Below are 16,307 nucleotides of genomic sequence, written 5' to 3'. Positions count from 1 at the left end.
AGATTACATTCACTCTCAAAAGATCATACATACACATATGTGATAAATATATGACAAAGAATATTGTTATATCTGCCAGGCACTTAGTCAGAAATTAATTAAAAGTTAAAACATTTCTTTGCTTTTTTGCATCTGAAGTCTCTTTTCTAAAATTCGGCCGTGGTGCAGAATTACAGCCACTTTTAGCCAATCCCACAATGAGATTTCCCCAGGATGCACCGTTTCGGTGAGTGTGGCTTTAAATGCAAGTTAGTAGAAAACGAATCGGAAATTCTCTTGTCGGACAAAGCATGAGAAAGGAGAGGTAACATAACCTTTCCCCTTATGATGTCATAAGGGGACAAATTCCAGCCGCTCCTGCCGCTCTCTTAATGGCGAAGCAGAATGGCCAAAGCACACTTTATACATATTGCCATTTCCATCCACTGCATGACCATAGACAGGCTAGGGGAACTCGTATTAATGTTAAATAATCTCATAAAGTGAAGTTTTCATAATAGGGGACCAATGTCGAAATGTGAGTAAAACAACCTGTGCCAGTGTTCAGAAAGAGAGCAGTGATCTTAACACGTTTACTTCTTATAAAAATTGTGAGCAGGTAAAGGTAATAATATTGATTATCTTGTATTGACAGCTGGCAGTGAATGAGACATTGAAACAGCGGGTGGACGTTGAAATTGATGAGTGGGATGTTTTGAGGAATGTTCCTGGTCTGTATTCGGTCAGGACCCATCGGAGGCCAAGGCTCACTGACAATAAAGGAATTATTTAAAACTGGACCAGAAGGTGCTGATCTGGATGGCAGTAAACACCCACCTCGATTGAATGGGCCTCAGACCGTCTGTTAACACCCCTCCCTGCCTCTCTTTCTTCAGGTTTCATCTCCTTCCACCTCCCACTGTCTACTACTCTTTCTCTGCCTCCCCCACTCACCTTCTCCTCTCTAAGCTGGGCTCGAAGCTCCTCCTCGGTGCGGTTCTTCTCCTCGTGGAGGCCACGCAGCTCCTTCTCGTAGCGAGCGCGGACGCTCAGCACCTCCTTCTCGTGCTGCAACCGCACGTCGCTCAGCTCCTCCTTGTGCCGGGATTTCTCCTGGGCCATCTCGATGGCCAGCTCATCCAACATGGCCTTCCGCTTGTCTGCAGTCTGCAGAGAGGACCATACAAATTCACTACTGGTCACTAAATCCACCTTGTCAACATTATACATGGGTCAATTCACAAGGAACGCCCACCCTGCAGGTGTACCCAGTGTGTTTTGAGCTGTAACCGCTTCATCAGCAGTCACTTTCCGACCACAGGGTGGTAGAACACCAGCAGAGTAAAATTGCCACTTCCCATGTCTAATTCTGACCACTAACAACCAGTAGAGTGTGGTAAAGCAACAGGGAACCAATGTAGCCCTTCAATGTGAGTCTATAAAGTACATATAACATCTAAAAAAAACGATGGCAGGTAAATTTGGCGTTTCTAGTAAATGCTGTTTATACCACCGTGTTGTGTGACACCACTGGACGGTAGTGGTGCTGAAATTAGTCATATAATCGATGCATCACAATGCAGACGTGGAAGATTAAGATTAACACAACATTATCGTCTTACCGGGAGAAAAAACACGCATATTTTGGGCACTGAGCTCCGCGGCGGGCTAAGCACGTTCGGGCTGAAAGCGGCTTTAGATTGTCTCCAATGAGCAGAAAAACGGTCTGTGTTTCTGGAGTTTTAGGCGTCAGGGGAGCGTGGACTATTTTTTCTCCTCATTGTAGCAAATCATAGCGTCCATAGCAGCATGATAAAAGAGGCAAATGACTGGAGGCGAAGGCAGTGGTGGCCTTTCGGTTAAGGAACAAGTTATCGTAAGGTTGCAGGATCAAATCCACCAACCGGCAAAGTTGAATCAAATGCAGGGGACACATTTAATAGTGCCCTGAGTGCTGTGTATCACATTTTTATCTTCATGTTGATGGTAACACAGAAGGTTACAATGGTTACAAAAAAAAAAGTTTAAAATTGTGCTGAATATTGTTAATGCATGAGGGGCAGTGGTGGCCTAGTGGTTAAGGAAGCGGCCCTGTAATCAGAAGGTTGCTGGTTCGAATCGTGATGCCACTGAGGTGCCACTGAGCAAAGTACCGTCCCCACACACTGCTCCTTTCATGGCTGCCCACTGCTCACGAAGGGTGATGGATTAAAAGCGGAGGACCCATTTTGTTGTGTCACCATGTGCTATGCTGCAGTGCATCACAATGATAATCACTTCACTTTTATATGTTAACAGTTTTACAAATTGATTTCACTGCCTCTACAATCTGTAGATTTTTAATAAGTGCATGTATATTGATCTAAATTTATTTTGGCAATGCATGTTATTTTTCTTTGTATGTTAATAAAATATTAACATATGTTAATGTTATCTCGTTTCTTCAGGTTTCCATAAATATTGAAAAATATAGCCATTTTATTTTGCCATAGCCCTACTTGTTTATCAAAACGGCAAAGGTAATAAAATTCTAAAGCAAATATTTTCCCTATATAATTGAATATTGAATAAAATTATTTTCCACCCAGGACCAGAAGAAAATTTAATCTGCAGATAAGTCATGTGCTCATCAAAAAAAGCAGAGTCGGAGCCAGCATTCTTTAATGATGATCAGAATGGAAACTGGCGGGGGGGTGGAGCTAATTGAGAGGTAATTACGGACACCAGAGACCATAATATTTGAATTAGATAGATTCCATCTGAAAGCTGCACACAGGCCATCCACAGAAAATACACTCAGCTTCAAACAGTGTAAAGACAGAAATATACTTGCTGTTAACTACTACATATGTACGTACATACAGCCGCAGTCCGTATCCTGCGTTCTTTGCATCAGTTTTTGTGCATGTACTTAAAAATAAACAGAACATATAACGGAACATAGATACACTCAAAAGATTCATTTGGTTAGTGGCCCCTGGTGGTAAGGAGTACATACTATAGATTACCACCCACAGTACGGACAATGCAACTGTGTACAGATACGCATACGTAGCTCACAGCAAGTATCTTTCTGGCTTAAGTGTCTCTCTCTCTCTCTCTCTCTCTCTCTCTGTGTGTGTGTGTGTGTGTGTACCTTTTTGACTTCCTCAAGTTCCTGCTGTAATCTCTCTTTCTCCTGCCCCAGTTCGGAAAGCTGCTCCAGCAGTCGACTGTTTGCCCTGTTTGACTCCTGATAAGGAAAACAGAAGGAAAACATTTTATCACCTCACTCATAATATTCCAATCCAGGAAATGTTAAAAATAACAGCATTGTAATTATAACAATTTGGATTTGAATGCATTTTAAACTGCCATTTAAATGACTTAAAATCACATGCATTTGAAATATGGTGAGAATATGTCATCCATCATATAAAAAAATAATTTTTACAAATTCATGATTTATGTGTGAGTGATGTTTGTTGAGGCACGTGGATCTTATGCAACTGACCACATGATTCATATCTCAAATTAAACAGGCTCATTTCTATATAATAGAGCAAGTGTTACAGAAATGATGTAATTGTTGCATTGAAAGTGAAGTGATTGTCATTGTGATACACTGCAGCACAGCAAATGGTGACACAACGAAATGTGTCCTCTGCTTTTAACCATCACCCTTGGTGAGCAGTGGGCAGCCATGAAAGGCGTCCGAGGAGCAGTGTGTGGGGACGGTGCTTTGCTCAGTGGCACCTTGGCAGCTCGGGATTTGAACCGGCAACCTTCCGATTTCGGGTCTGCCCCTAAATATGTTTTTTTTGTGTTATGTCCCATGTTTTACTTTAGAGGAAACCTTGTCAATGTAAGAAATTCCCTGCAGTTGTGAAGTGGGTGAACAGGTAAGAGTGAGACCTGTAGCTGTGAGCTGAGGTCGTCTCTCTGTGCCAGGAGGCTCTCCTGCTCCGTCCGTCTCTGCTGCAGCTCCACACTGACAGCCATGTTCTGCTCCCTCAGGAGGTTGAGCTCCTGGGTCTTAACCGTCTGAATCTAAAGACGTCATTAAAAACAGCAGGTCGGTCAGACGGGCACAAACACACACACTTATGTAGTCATGTTAAAGGATGATAGACAAAAGTGGAGCAAAAGGAGAGGAGAAAACTGGAAAATAATACATTTTATATGCTACATAAACAACTCTTTACCATGAACATGTGGAACACTTGTCAGTTTTAACCCCCCCACATTGGAACTGATGATCTATGTCAATCAAAATCTACTTGAGGAAGGGATAAACTCAAAACCATAATGACAAAGAAATAAATTATGTGTAAATGGCACGTGTAGAGGAACGGATGGATGGATCTATGGATGGATGGATAGATGGAGGGGCAGGGCTGTGGGGAGTAAAAGACGATCTGTACCTGTTCTAGAGCGGCCAGGTTAGTCCTGAGCGCATCGTTCTCGCTCAGGATTCCCTCCACCTGCTCCTTACTCACTGCGCTCTGACATGCTACCTGCAGCCCCGTATTACAGCCCCCAAGAGAAAGACAGAAAAATAAAAGGAAGATAGCTGTGGGGGAAGAAATAAACACACTGGAAAGCAAAGCAACATTTACTTTGAAGGATCTTATTTTGCTCAGAAAGGTGAAGAAAAAGAGAAGCCCGTGCAGCAGCCCAAGTGCCTTCTGGTGGCTCCCTCTGATGGAAAAATATAGATATAGTGGATCTTTTCTGAAATTGTGTCTTTCCAAGAACTGCTATTTATGCACTGAAAAAACTGGCATTAAAAACTGTAGCATAGTTCTACTGAACTAGTCCATCATAATATGAATATTATTATTACTGACCATCATCCACTGTCAGCACTGCAGTCAGACACACAGCAAGTGAAGGTGTCATCTGTACTACACTGAGGATATTAAGAGTGACAACCACTCTGCAGATATGGACATGAACAGAAATCTCAGCGTCCCCCAGCAAGAACCACTGGCATCCCACGGTTGGACAACCAAGTTACACAGTCCTTCGATAAAAACAAATAAATAGAAAATGGAACCTGGCGTGAACGTCTCTTTCCTACCTGAAATTCAGTCTGTCAGGGGCTGCGCTTAATTAAGACTGGTGATGGCGCGGAGTGACATTCGGGGTAATTTGGAGACGAGTGCAGGGCCACTCATTAACTCACAACAAGTCCTTCCCTCAGGAGGTGCTCTGGACTCTCGCTGCCTCGTTCCCCTTTCACACCTCCACGCTGACGCCTTGGCACTCACTAATCCTTAATTATTCAGCCGATCTTTCACTCGCCCCTTCTTTACTGGTCAATTAGACGGTTCACCCTGGGAGATAAGCTAATTTAAAAGTTTCTGAAGTTCCACCTGACTGCTGCTGTGGCTGGACGGCGAAGCACGAGGGGGGCTTCGCCTGCGGCGAGGCAGTTCATGAAAAATTCGGCCCGAATCGGTTAAGAGCATCACTTTCTCAGGTAATTAAGAAGAACTGAAGGAAAAGAAGTTTCTGAATTTTCATCTCAGATAAAGAGACATTAAAGTGATCTACAAATCAGAAAATAAAATGATATGCACATAGTATTATGTAGTGTTATTTGATTAGCTGAAAATACTATCAGCCATAATCAATGTCACAAAAATTACTATATTAAATTATTATTGGGTATATGGAGTTTTTTTTTTTTTTTACACTCAAAAGACTTTCCATTCTGACAGGTTTATTTCCATTCATAAGTTCTCTCTATTACAGAATGTACTTAATTTGTATGAACTGATTGCTCAATTCACTCTGCATTGTTTCTACAGCTCTCCCTTCATCTTATCCCATCAATCAGAGCAGCTCCTCATTTTGTGTCCGGTCTCGCCTGCTTATTCCAAATAAATTTCTTCGCATCCGTCTTTCTAGACATTCAATTGTCTTTTTTTTTTTTTTTTCTTCCCCGCGATTTGTACGCATGTAATGCTAAGCACAGGATAACACACGGTTTTGCATGCATTGGCATCTGAAAAAATATTTCACTAATAAAACCAGGCGGCGAAGGGACAGCTGGAGCTGCTGCGGCTGGACACACATTTGTAACCTTCGCGGTAACAAGCACCGAGGACCCCGACTCTCCCCAGGTATGATAATGAACACCTGCACTTTGGCACAAACACTAATTGCGGGCCGCAGCCCTGAGTCAGGATGCAGCAAACGGATGAGGCAGGTAATTGTTCCAGTACGGAGTCAGCTTTCCGGCTTCCCCCCAGACTGCAGCGAAGTTATGCATAAAACAGGGAGAAAGAGATTTAGAGAGAGCGGGGACTGTGCGCACAGTTCTCCAGGGCACTTTACCTCCATTCTCCACTATTAAGTGGCCATCCTTCATCCCTCACCGAGTTTTCAAATCACGCTGTACGGAGCACGTGAATCCAGATCAGTCTCCTTTGCATACATAAATGAATTTTTATATTTTCTTTTACACGTTACTGTAAAAAAAAAAAGTCCAACCTCCTCAATCTCTTGACTCTTGAGCAGGATGTGGGTTTGTTTGAATGCCGTGCCGTCAAGGAAATAATCTAGTGAATTCCATTTTCTATGTTTACTGCAAGTGCAGTGAAAATAATGCAAAATTATTTTCACATTTCACATTTATTACCTTGAAGAGTATTGATTCAAATCTGTCTGTGCGTGTTTATACTAAGCCAATGTGCAAATTTTCTTTTATGCTTTGAAGAGCTTTCATGTGTTTTATTTAGTTTGATCTCACTGTTTACTTTTTGGTACTGTCGATAACCAAATATGCAATCATCTCTGTCTTCTCACTGTTCATCAAATTATCAGTAAATTACAATAACTTAATTCCTGTCTGAAATAATTACACATCCACTACAATGCATGCACTTCGTCTTTACAAAACCTTCTTCATTTGTCAGGGTAGGAACAAAAGACCTCTCAATGGCAAGTACAGTTTAAACGTCTGGATTTTTCAATGACGATCTCTGTTCAAAAACAATTTTAGTCTAGGACTAATCTTAATTTAAATGTGTTACACTAAATAAATGTAACAATTTATTAAATATCAAAATATTGATTGATATTTGTGATATAGTAAAATGCACCATCATTGCAGAGGAGGCCAGACAGGACCAAAACCAAAGTGGAACAGAACAGACAAAATGAAGATCTGATGGTGCGATGTTGGGTCTCTTTGTCTGTTACCTGCTCTCTGAGTGCCTGCAGTGCCAGTTCGTGCCCCTTCTGTTGACTCTGAAGCTGTTCCCTCAGCTCAGCGGCACTCTACAGCAAACACAGGAATAAAGAAATAAAACCAAAAAAAGCACAGCCAGATTCTCCCCATGGCCGACACTGACAGATCCGGCTGGAGACAGGGGTACCATAAATTGAAGACCGCTCCCAACTGCGGCCTTTAGCGCCCCGCCCCCCACTGCAGCCCTCCGGGTGTGTATTATTGCGCAACGATCGATGGCCGATATCTACATCAGCCTCTCCCCGGCAGGGGATCTATGGGCCAGTCGTCTCACCGGGGCTTAATGAGCCGTTACAGGCCAGTCTCACCTGATTAGCAGACATCAGGTCTCCCTGCAGTTTCTGGATGCGGACGTTCATGGATTTTAGCTCTTCTTCCTTTTTCTGCTGGATCTCATCGATCTTGGTCCTTAGACGCAAAACAGGACATCAATTCCTCACACCCCGCTACCGAGGCCACACAAACACACGGCAATCCAGAGGTAAAATGTAACCATGATATTTCCTATACTTCCCTATAAAACCCTAAATATATCTTTTTTTTCTCCACCTATAAATAAAGAGGAGGCGATATATTAATTTGTCTTTCATCGTTACAGTGAACAACAGCAATCTATAATAAAAAAAATGTGGCTCTTAGCATATGTACTGCAGGAAATGAAACACATTCTGAAAAACTGCAGCATAAGGTAGACGGGGCGTACCTTTTTACGCTGTGGGAGCTGAGAGAATAGAAAACAGAGTGAGAGAAGCTCACCTGCTGTCATTGTAGAGAGCCTCTTTCTCGCTCTGCAGGCGCAGGAAGCTGTAAAGGAAGAGCAGGGAAGCTCACTGACACTGTAAAGGAGATAAAGCGCAGAGTCGCTCCGAGCAGGAAGCCGTGGCCCTGCGGGGTTGAGAGGGGCCTGCACTGGGGAAGCGGGACAGCGACAGACGGCACATGTCATTACTCCCCCCTGATAAACATCCACGGACTCCTTCTTCACAGCCAGAACGGGAAATCACACTCTTACAGGCCACAGGCCGGCCTGTCTCGTGTGGTCTGTCAGTGAAGATATGTTACGAGTCAAGCGGAGATGATTCCCCCCCTCTTCCCCGCAGAGATGTCACCACACACAGAAGTGATGAAAAATAGGAAGAGAAGCAAAGGTGAAGCAATAGGGAGAAAGGTGAGCATAAAACATGAGTGTGTTGATACCTAAATGATATCTTTACTCAGAGGACGCATTCACCAAACCGTTCGTCCAATTACAGCCCGCAGGGGTCATTTTTACGTCATAAAAGGACCTTCATCTGGCCGCCAGACAAAATAATGATTTTCAGATTGATGGTGTAAATTATCTCAGAAACGATTCCTCGTCTCATCTAATGATATGAGCGTCAAAGGGCCGAGCGCCATATTCGGGGTGAGTGAAAGGCACCTATGAGACAAGGCGGCTCATTACTCACCTCTCTTGCTTCTTCTTCAATTTGTCAGAGAGCTAGAAGGCAAATAAGACAAACACTTCTGTACTGACACCATTCATCCAAAGTTGTCTTACATGTGTGTTACACATTGTAATCACATTTTTCTAAGGCGAACCAATGTTCGTGCTGGTTAACAGAAGATTCAGGAGGATACGGTATCAGCTTAATATAATGTATATCGCAATCTATGGGCGCTTTAACATACAGGCTTTAGTCCGTTAGAACTAAAGTGCATTTGCCCCATTCTAGATGCGATTCCAAAAGATGACAACATATAATGCGATATGACACAAACATTAAGTAGTCCACAATAGAAGATCTACTTCCGAAGCAAAAAGAAAATGATGGCCAACGCATCTGTACTAAGGTGTGAATGCACCCTATATAATCTATACAAGTGCTATTTTGGTGGTGAAGACACCATCTGATATCTCACAATCTGATTTATACTGTTTTACTGATCTCTACCTGAAATCAGCTTCTCCAATCATTCACTCTTAACAGGTCTAGATCGTTTAAGGCCAGTCGTGCATGTCCTTACACTGCAATGATCACAAAACCAAACTGCTAGTTACCTTGACCAGCTCCTCCTGTAGGTTGACCATTTCTGTCTGTTTTGATAACTGGTGTGAGAAGGGAAAAAAAAAAACTGACCGCATGACTAACGCATGTCCCAGTTCTGCATTCCCCATGTGCCTTGTTATCAGAATTTTTCATTATGATGTAACCCCGCATGGTCGGTTTCACTACAACTTTCTTACCTCGAGCGCCTGGAGCTGTGCTTTGAGCAGCAGCTTCTCCTCCACCTCAGTGTGCAGGTTCAGTTCCACCTCTGTACAGAGCAGAAAGCCACAGAGAGCACACACACACACACACACACACACACACCCCATTTACTAGCCAGCCAAACACAGAACATCAGAACAAGGAGCCCAGTCTCCCTCTACTGGCTCCACCTTCACCTGCTTTTAGACGCCACTCACCGCTCAGCTCATTCACCCGCTGTTCCAGTTTGGCACATTTGGCTTCTGCCTGCAGAGGAAAAGAAATTAACTCAGTTAATGATGAACAACCAAATTCACTATGACAAAATGTCAAGGACATTCTGTCAACATTATGTTTGAAGCTATTCATTAGGTCCCCTATCATGAAAATGTGACTTTGTGCGATTATTTAATGGTCAGATCTCTCTTATGACCTGTGAATTTCTTTGAATTCCCGAACACTATAGGCCGCTCTCCTCCTCGTCCCGCCTCTCTCCTCCTCATTAACATTTAAAGCTACAGACACCGAAACGCATCCTGCAGAACTCTTATTGTGGGAGTGAATCTGAATGTAATTCTGCATCAAATACAGTATTAGGGGACCACTAAAAGCAAAGAAACATGTCTGAGGAAATATAAATGAAATAGAATTAAATTTGACTGAGTAAAAGTGAAGTGAAAACACTGCAGCACAGCACATGGCGACACAACGAAATGTCTCATGTGCTTTTAACCATCACTCTTGGTGAGCAGTGGGCAGCCATGACAGGCACCCACGGAGCAGTGTGTGGGCACAGTGGGGCTCAGTGGCACCTTGGCGGTTCGTGATTCAAACCGGCCACGGGTCCATTTCATAGAAAATAGATAATACATTAGTAATTACAGTTTTCTAATTTCTGAATAACTGTTCACCAGGTAATATTAGGACAGTGTGTGATGCTCTACACCGCCCCACTGCAGCACACACACGATCACCGTCACCGAACGGCAATTCAATAATCAGCCGACACACCCACTTCACTCACCACGCCTGAGCACAACCTGATCACACCCCACACTCCGGTGCACCTGCTAGTGAGTGTCCAAACTTCGCTGTGTAAACCACTGTTATGTGTCTTCATGTAGACGTTGCAGAGTAGAGAACTTTGACCTGCCTTGTTTTCTCCTGCGAACTTAAGAGACGCCCACAGTCCTGTGCATTTTCTGTTTGGAGTTTCTCAATAAAAACTGCACTTGAGTCCTTCGCTCACTCCCCTTGGCATTACACAGTGGAATTATTAGTGTCCCAAATATGGCCTAAATATCCAACCATTCATGTGTCACTGAACCTTGACTGTCGGGTTTAGAGGCGCAAACTGCTATACTGGAGTTCCTACTAAAGTAGCCAGTCACCGCATGACTTGCATAAAAACTGTTTTGATGGAGTATATAGCTGCAGACACCATCAAGGTTTATTGCGTAATTACCTGTTCCACCCTGCCAGCCCCAGGCCCTGCTGCAGTGTCCTCCGCGCCGGCGCTGACGTCACAGTGCGGCTGCACCCCGTTACGGTCAACCCCCCCATCCATCACGGCACCGTCAGTGTCTGTGACCTCCACCGCCCGCGGGCTCGTGCTTTCATTCTCACTGCGCTCCTGAAGTGCTGGGAAAACAACAGGACAAATGAGCAAATCACAGCCTGGTGTCCATGATAAAATACCTGCTGCACCGCAGGCACAAATGTCTGTCCTACAGCAGAGCTGTTGCAACTAAACCTGAACAAACTAACGACTGGATATCAAACTTTCACATTTAATTGCATCTCAGCCAGGAGACAAACATTTTTTTTTAAAGGCTAGTGATAATAGCAACGTGGTCTTATATATTGCACGTCAAATTTCAAATGATCGCTAAAACCCAAATGCACTAAAAATATGGGGCTTGTACGTGGATCTGCAACGGAGCACCCATGAATATTTTAAATTGCATTTACAAGCATTATTACTATGCCACCGGCTGGAACAACACAAACATTACAGCCGGGTGACGTTGAACTGTCTCATTGCACATCTCACACCAGCCTTTGGTGTGTGTTTTATTGTGTGAATTTAACAACATATTCTAGCACCAGCATTATTTCCTTTTTTCATTTTAATTTTCCAACTTCATGCTAAAATGATGTAAATCAATTATTTGTTTCAAATGACAGGTAATCACACAGCAGAACAAAAGTCACACAGTTTTTCTTTCAATTCATGAAAAGAGAGAAAACAAGCGAAAAAACTGAAAACACCAAAAAATGAAATGCACAGACCACCTAATTTCTTCTTCTAAGTTTACACGGTGCACTGTCTACACATTTCGTCTGAACAGGTTAGTCATCGCATTGCAGTGGCCAAGTACCTGCCAGCTTCTTCTGCAGGACCGAGTTTTCCGCCTGAAGGCGCAGCAGCTCGCCATCTACTGGGCTGGATGGAGAAGGACAGGGGGCTGGAGGCTGCAGAACTTTCCCCTCCTTCAGGACCTTGTTCTCCCCCTCTAGCTGCTCGATCTGGGAACAAAGCTAGAAGCAAAAACAAAGAAACATAAAATATCACATCAATATGATACGATGAGATAAATATGTTTTAGAACAGACACGGTGATAACTTTCTAATCTAAATAACGCAAGGATGACTAGCATTTCTTTTTAAAGGTGCATTTATTAAATAAATGTGTTTTTGATGCTTGTACTCGGGTGATGGGGGCTGTAGGAAGTTGTTGAACGGTGATGTGTTAATGTGGAGGGTAGCAGGGGAGGAGGGTAGATCCAGCACCTTGGACAGCTCCTGCATCAAGGTGCTGTTCTGCAGTCTGAAGTCGTCCTCCTGGCTGTGCAGCTTCCCCTGGAGCATCTCATTTTCGCTGAGCAACGCATCCACCTCCTGCGTGCACACAGCGCAAACAGACAAAGCACAGAGGCCGAGGTTACGGACGAGTCTCAGAACCACGACCGGTCAGCCTCTCCTGAGCATACCTCCATGATACAGCCTCCACACAGACATTCAACAACGAATACACCAAACTAAGATGGGCCATCCGTCTACACGGTTACACAGGCTACCGACATCACACCAGACACTCAAGAAAAAGAACCCGTGTCGATTTCCACCCATCCAAACATATACAGAAACCACAATAATTCAAGCGCACAAAAAAGATACTGACGTCTGCCCATGAGTTTATACAAATATGCAACAAATGCATACATTGTGTACACATAAAAACAAAAAGGTCAGTCATAATCCCAGGGTCACATAAACTTAACCCAGAACCAGACTGCTGACCTTTAAGGTCCACTAAGCAAATCTGAAGGTTCACACAAGAAATGTCAGATTTAACTGCAACTTTAAAACGTTCATCACATAATTGCCAAAAAATATATATTAACTAACGCCATAATTTAGACATCTTCAAAAACTCTTAAAAGCAATCTTACCTGAGCCTTCTTACTCTTATTCAGTGCCTATTAGTAAAAAAATGAAAATCAAATTAGTTTGGAAATAGATCATGATGAATTTAAACAGGCATACTGCATTCCGGGGAAAAACCCAGAGGAGATGGCATCAGAGTTGATTTGATCAGCAAATTGGCCCAATCTGACCCATTTGTCTGGGAGACATGCAAAAAAAAAAAAGATAATTCAATATTTTGAGGTCTGCATGCCCTCAAAACAAGTCAGCCCTCAAACAGGAAGTGTGTCAGATCCAAAGCAGCCTGAGCATTCACACACTTTAAGCAGAACCACACACACACACCAATTACTCATTGGATCCATTATTTATTAGAACGGATCAGCTGCCATTTCGTACCGCCATGGAAATTGTTACCTTCTGTGCTTTGATGTAATCCTTCTCCAATGTGAGCGTCTTCTGACGAACATTGCTGAGCTCTGCACAGCCAAAAAAACAACAACATACACACTGTGTTAATAGAAACGAAATGAATAACGCTGAATATTTAACATTACTATCCTGAAGTTCAAATTGTAACACGTGGAGACTACAGTGCAGCTGTAATCCTTCTGACCAGATTTTGGAGGTGTGGACCACGTTGTACCGTGAGAGACTTTTCAGGTCCAAGGTAGGCTGAGTCATTAAATGGAGGGTTAGCTGCTCACCTGCAGTGTTCTTGCGCAGGTCATCCGAAAGCTGGTAGTTCTGTGTCCTCAACTCCAACAGCTGAGCCTGCACAGACACATTTAACACGTGACTCTGGCATTCCTTCATAACACAGTGTTAGATCAGCCGCGCCTAAAATCGGGTAACTATTAAATAATTACCATGTAATAATACCGCGGGTAACAGATCTGTGCAGTTCTGGTACCAGATTACACTCTCGAGTTCAGATCGGCGGCGCCAACACACACGGGGCACCGCTAGCCCGGATGGGCCGGCTGTTAGCTGCCATGCCAAGACGCGTAAACAACGGGCAAATATCCACACACGCCGACCAACGTTCTCCGACTAAACAGGCGAGACGGGGCTCAGCTCGGCGGGCAAGACGCAGCGGACGACGTGACGAACGTTGAACGAGGGCGGCCGTGAGCACCTGAAACGTATTTCCGCTGCCTGTAGCAATGCCCGCTAGCGGCTGCTCAATGACGCCCGCGGGTGTCTGCTAGAGCGGATGAGACCCGCATCGCGGCCACGCCTGAACTCGAACGAATGGCGTCGCAATTTGAGCCAGGAAATTAACACATTTACACCTTCATAGTTAGCGTATACGCCCAGCGCTAGCCGGAGCTAGTTAGCTCGACGCTAGCTGCTAGCTAGGCGCCTGGCCGGTCACCCCCCTTCTCCGTTCAGCCAACACCGGGCATTCTGGCCCGTTCTTCACGGGCTTCCCGTTCTCCCGCGCCGCAGAACACGCGTCCGCCTCGCGCACTTCGCGGAGCACGGCCCGTGGGCTTCGGACAAGCCGACCTGCATTCGGTGGAACTCCTCTTCTGACAGAGCCTGCGCCATCTTCACGCTGGGCGCTCGGCAAGGAGGGCTGCCGAGCCCACTGGTGCTCTCGGTCGGCGTCGAGTCCGGCTGAGGGGAGGATCCGAGAAAAAGACGTCTGTGAAGACGAGCAGCCGGACCATCAGCGGCCAGAACCTTCCACCGACAATGTTGACACTGGAGGCGAGTGTCTGCGCTACAGGTGGCGCAGTAGCAGCACCTGCCCTCTAGATGGAGCAAGAATCTTCCAAAAACCATCCGAGAACCTTAAGAGAACGTTTGAAAATGTTTACAGCATTTATCAGGCGCCCTTATCCAGAGCGACTTACAATCAGTAGTTACAGGGACAGTCCCCCCCCTGGAGACACTCACGGTTAAGTGTCTTGCTCAGGGACACAATGGTAGTAAGTGGGGTTTGAACCTGGGTCTTCTGGTCCACCAGCGAGTGTGTTACCCACTAGCCTGCTACCACCCATACATTTACATGTTTGGAAAAACGTCCACAAAACTTTCCATTTCATACATATTTGTTGAGTTTTGACACTTGCTCCGTGTGAGTTTTGTAACCCCATAGTTCTGGGGGCACGTTAACCCATAAAACTGTATTGATTCGTCCAGGCAGAATCCGAGAAGGGGTACAAGATGTAACTGATTTGTCTTTTTTTTTGCTCAGGACGTGCATATTATTATCCTCTTTGAAGTGAGAAATTTAAAAGAAGTGCATCTATATATTATATTACCTGTTACTAGTGTTACTATTTTCAACTATTATTACGGTTGTTGTTATTACCTAATTAATTACATATATTGTTACATGTTTGTTTTTGCTATTACTATTCCGTTTTTAAGGTATCTAATAATGAAAGTAAATAATGAATTGAAATTCATTATAAGTAGAGACACTTATTTATGCATTTGATTACAGTGTTTATTTGAGGTTTGAAAAACTGCCAGTTCTCTGCTGTTCTTTTCAGTGTTGGAAACTGAATCATAATTAACACATTTATTGGCCCATTTTATTCCACTGTTGTCCCGGAGGAGAGCACAGATCTATTTTCAGAACTATATGTTTCTTTCTGAATCCACTGTTGGGGATTTTGCTGTATGTGGAACCTCATCTTGAAAAGAACATTTCCACGCTTTAAGAACTGACCAACAGAAGGACGCCTCACTGGTGTCATGTGAGCTGTCTACATGTGAACACGTGGACCGCAGGGCCTTCCAAAGATCCCTCAGCAGGAGCTCCACAACAAAGAGATCCTCACATACCTCCTCATATCATGAGTTTTCAATCCCTCCTCACACACTCATACAATGGGCGGCTCATGATTGAACAATGTTCTGTCTATTCAATCCCCATAGTTTGTTTAAGTATTTGCATAATGTGCTCTCTGTAAGCAAGATACCTTTATGCTATTAGCGTGGTAGTAGCTTAGTGGGTAAAACACTCGACTATGGACCAGAAGGTTCAAATCCCACTTAATACCATTGTGTCCCTGAGCAAGGGGAGGACTGTCCCTGTAACTGATTGTAAGTCGCTCTGGATAATGGCGTCTGATAAATGCTGTAAATGTAAATGTAAATGCTATTTTGTCAAGAAATACCAGTTCACTGCCTACAGGAGAACTGATAGCTGCGAGCAGAATGATGCAAAATAATGCAAAATAAGGGCATTAAAGCAGCAAAGCTAACATTACATTTACATTAGATTTATCAGATGCCATCGACTGTCAACTTGGAGCAACTTTGGGTATCAGTGGCTTGCTTAGGACACAGTGGAAGTAAGTGGGATTCGAACCTGGGTTACCCACTAGGCTACTCCCACCCAGCTAACAAAAATGACAGTTATATTTCACATGCAGACGTCAAATGACATCACCGTCACCATGTCTCT

The 16,307-nt window shown here is 44.0% G+C and overlaps 1 protein-coding gene across 2 annotated transcripts in view; it reads right to left on the bottom strand.

Moving 5' to 3' along the window:
• Positions 1-14,716, bottom strand: part of gripap1 (GRIP1 associated protein 1) — a 42,543-nt gene extending 27,827 nt beyond the window's left edge. The window contains exons 1-18 of one of the 2 annotated variants that reach the window (XM_028992952.1): positions 14,393-14,715; positions 13,588-13,654; positions 13,298-13,359; positions 12,907-12,933; positions 12,245-12,352; positions 11,832-11,991; positions 10,916-11,091; positions 9,669-9,717; positions 9,447-9,517; positions 9,261-9,308; positions 8,668-8,699; positions 7,976-8,023; positions 7,528-7,627; positions 7,171-7,248; positions 4,383-4,475; positions 3,874-4,008; positions 3,116-3,211; positions 934-1,146 (exon numbers count right to left, since the gene is read on the bottom strand). In XM_028992952.1, coding sequence (XP_028848785.1) covers positions 934-1,146; positions 3,116-3,211; positions 3,874-4,008; positions 4,383-4,475; positions 7,171-7,248; positions 7,528-7,627; positions 7,976-8,023; positions 8,668-8,699; positions 9,261-9,308; positions 9,447-9,517; positions 9,669-9,717; positions 10,916-11,091; positions 11,832-11,991; positions 12,245-12,352; positions 12,907-12,933; positions 13,298-13,359; positions 13,588-13,654; positions 14,393-14,671 — 1,842 coding nt within the window. In that variant the 5' untranslated portion in view covers positions 14,672-14,715. Of the gene's footprint in view, positions 1-933; positions 1,147-3,115; positions 3,212-3,873; positions 4,009-4,382; positions 4,476-7,170; positions 7,249-7,527; positions 7,628-7,975; positions 8,024-8,667; positions 8,700-9,260; positions 9,309-9,446; positions 9,518-9,668; positions 9,718-10,915; positions 11,092-11,831; positions 11,992-12,244; positions 12,353-12,906; positions 12,934-13,297; positions 13,360-13,587; positions 13,655-14,392 lie in introns of both variants that reach the window. The other variant, XM_028992954.1, reaches the window with a different exon arrangement.
• Between the last annotated feature and the right edge of the window lie 1,591 nt (positions 14,717-16,307).

The sequence above is a fragment of the Denticeps clupeoides genome, chromosome 10, assembly GCF_900700375.1.
Source record: "Denticeps clupeoides chromosome 10, fDenClu1.1, whole genome shotgun sequence".
In the NCBI taxonomy this organism is placed as follows: Eukaryota; Metazoa; Chordata; class Actinopteri; order Clupeiformes; family Denticipitidae; genus Denticeps; species Denticeps clupeoides.
This window is presented reverse-complemented; position numbering and strand designations above follow the sequence as displayed.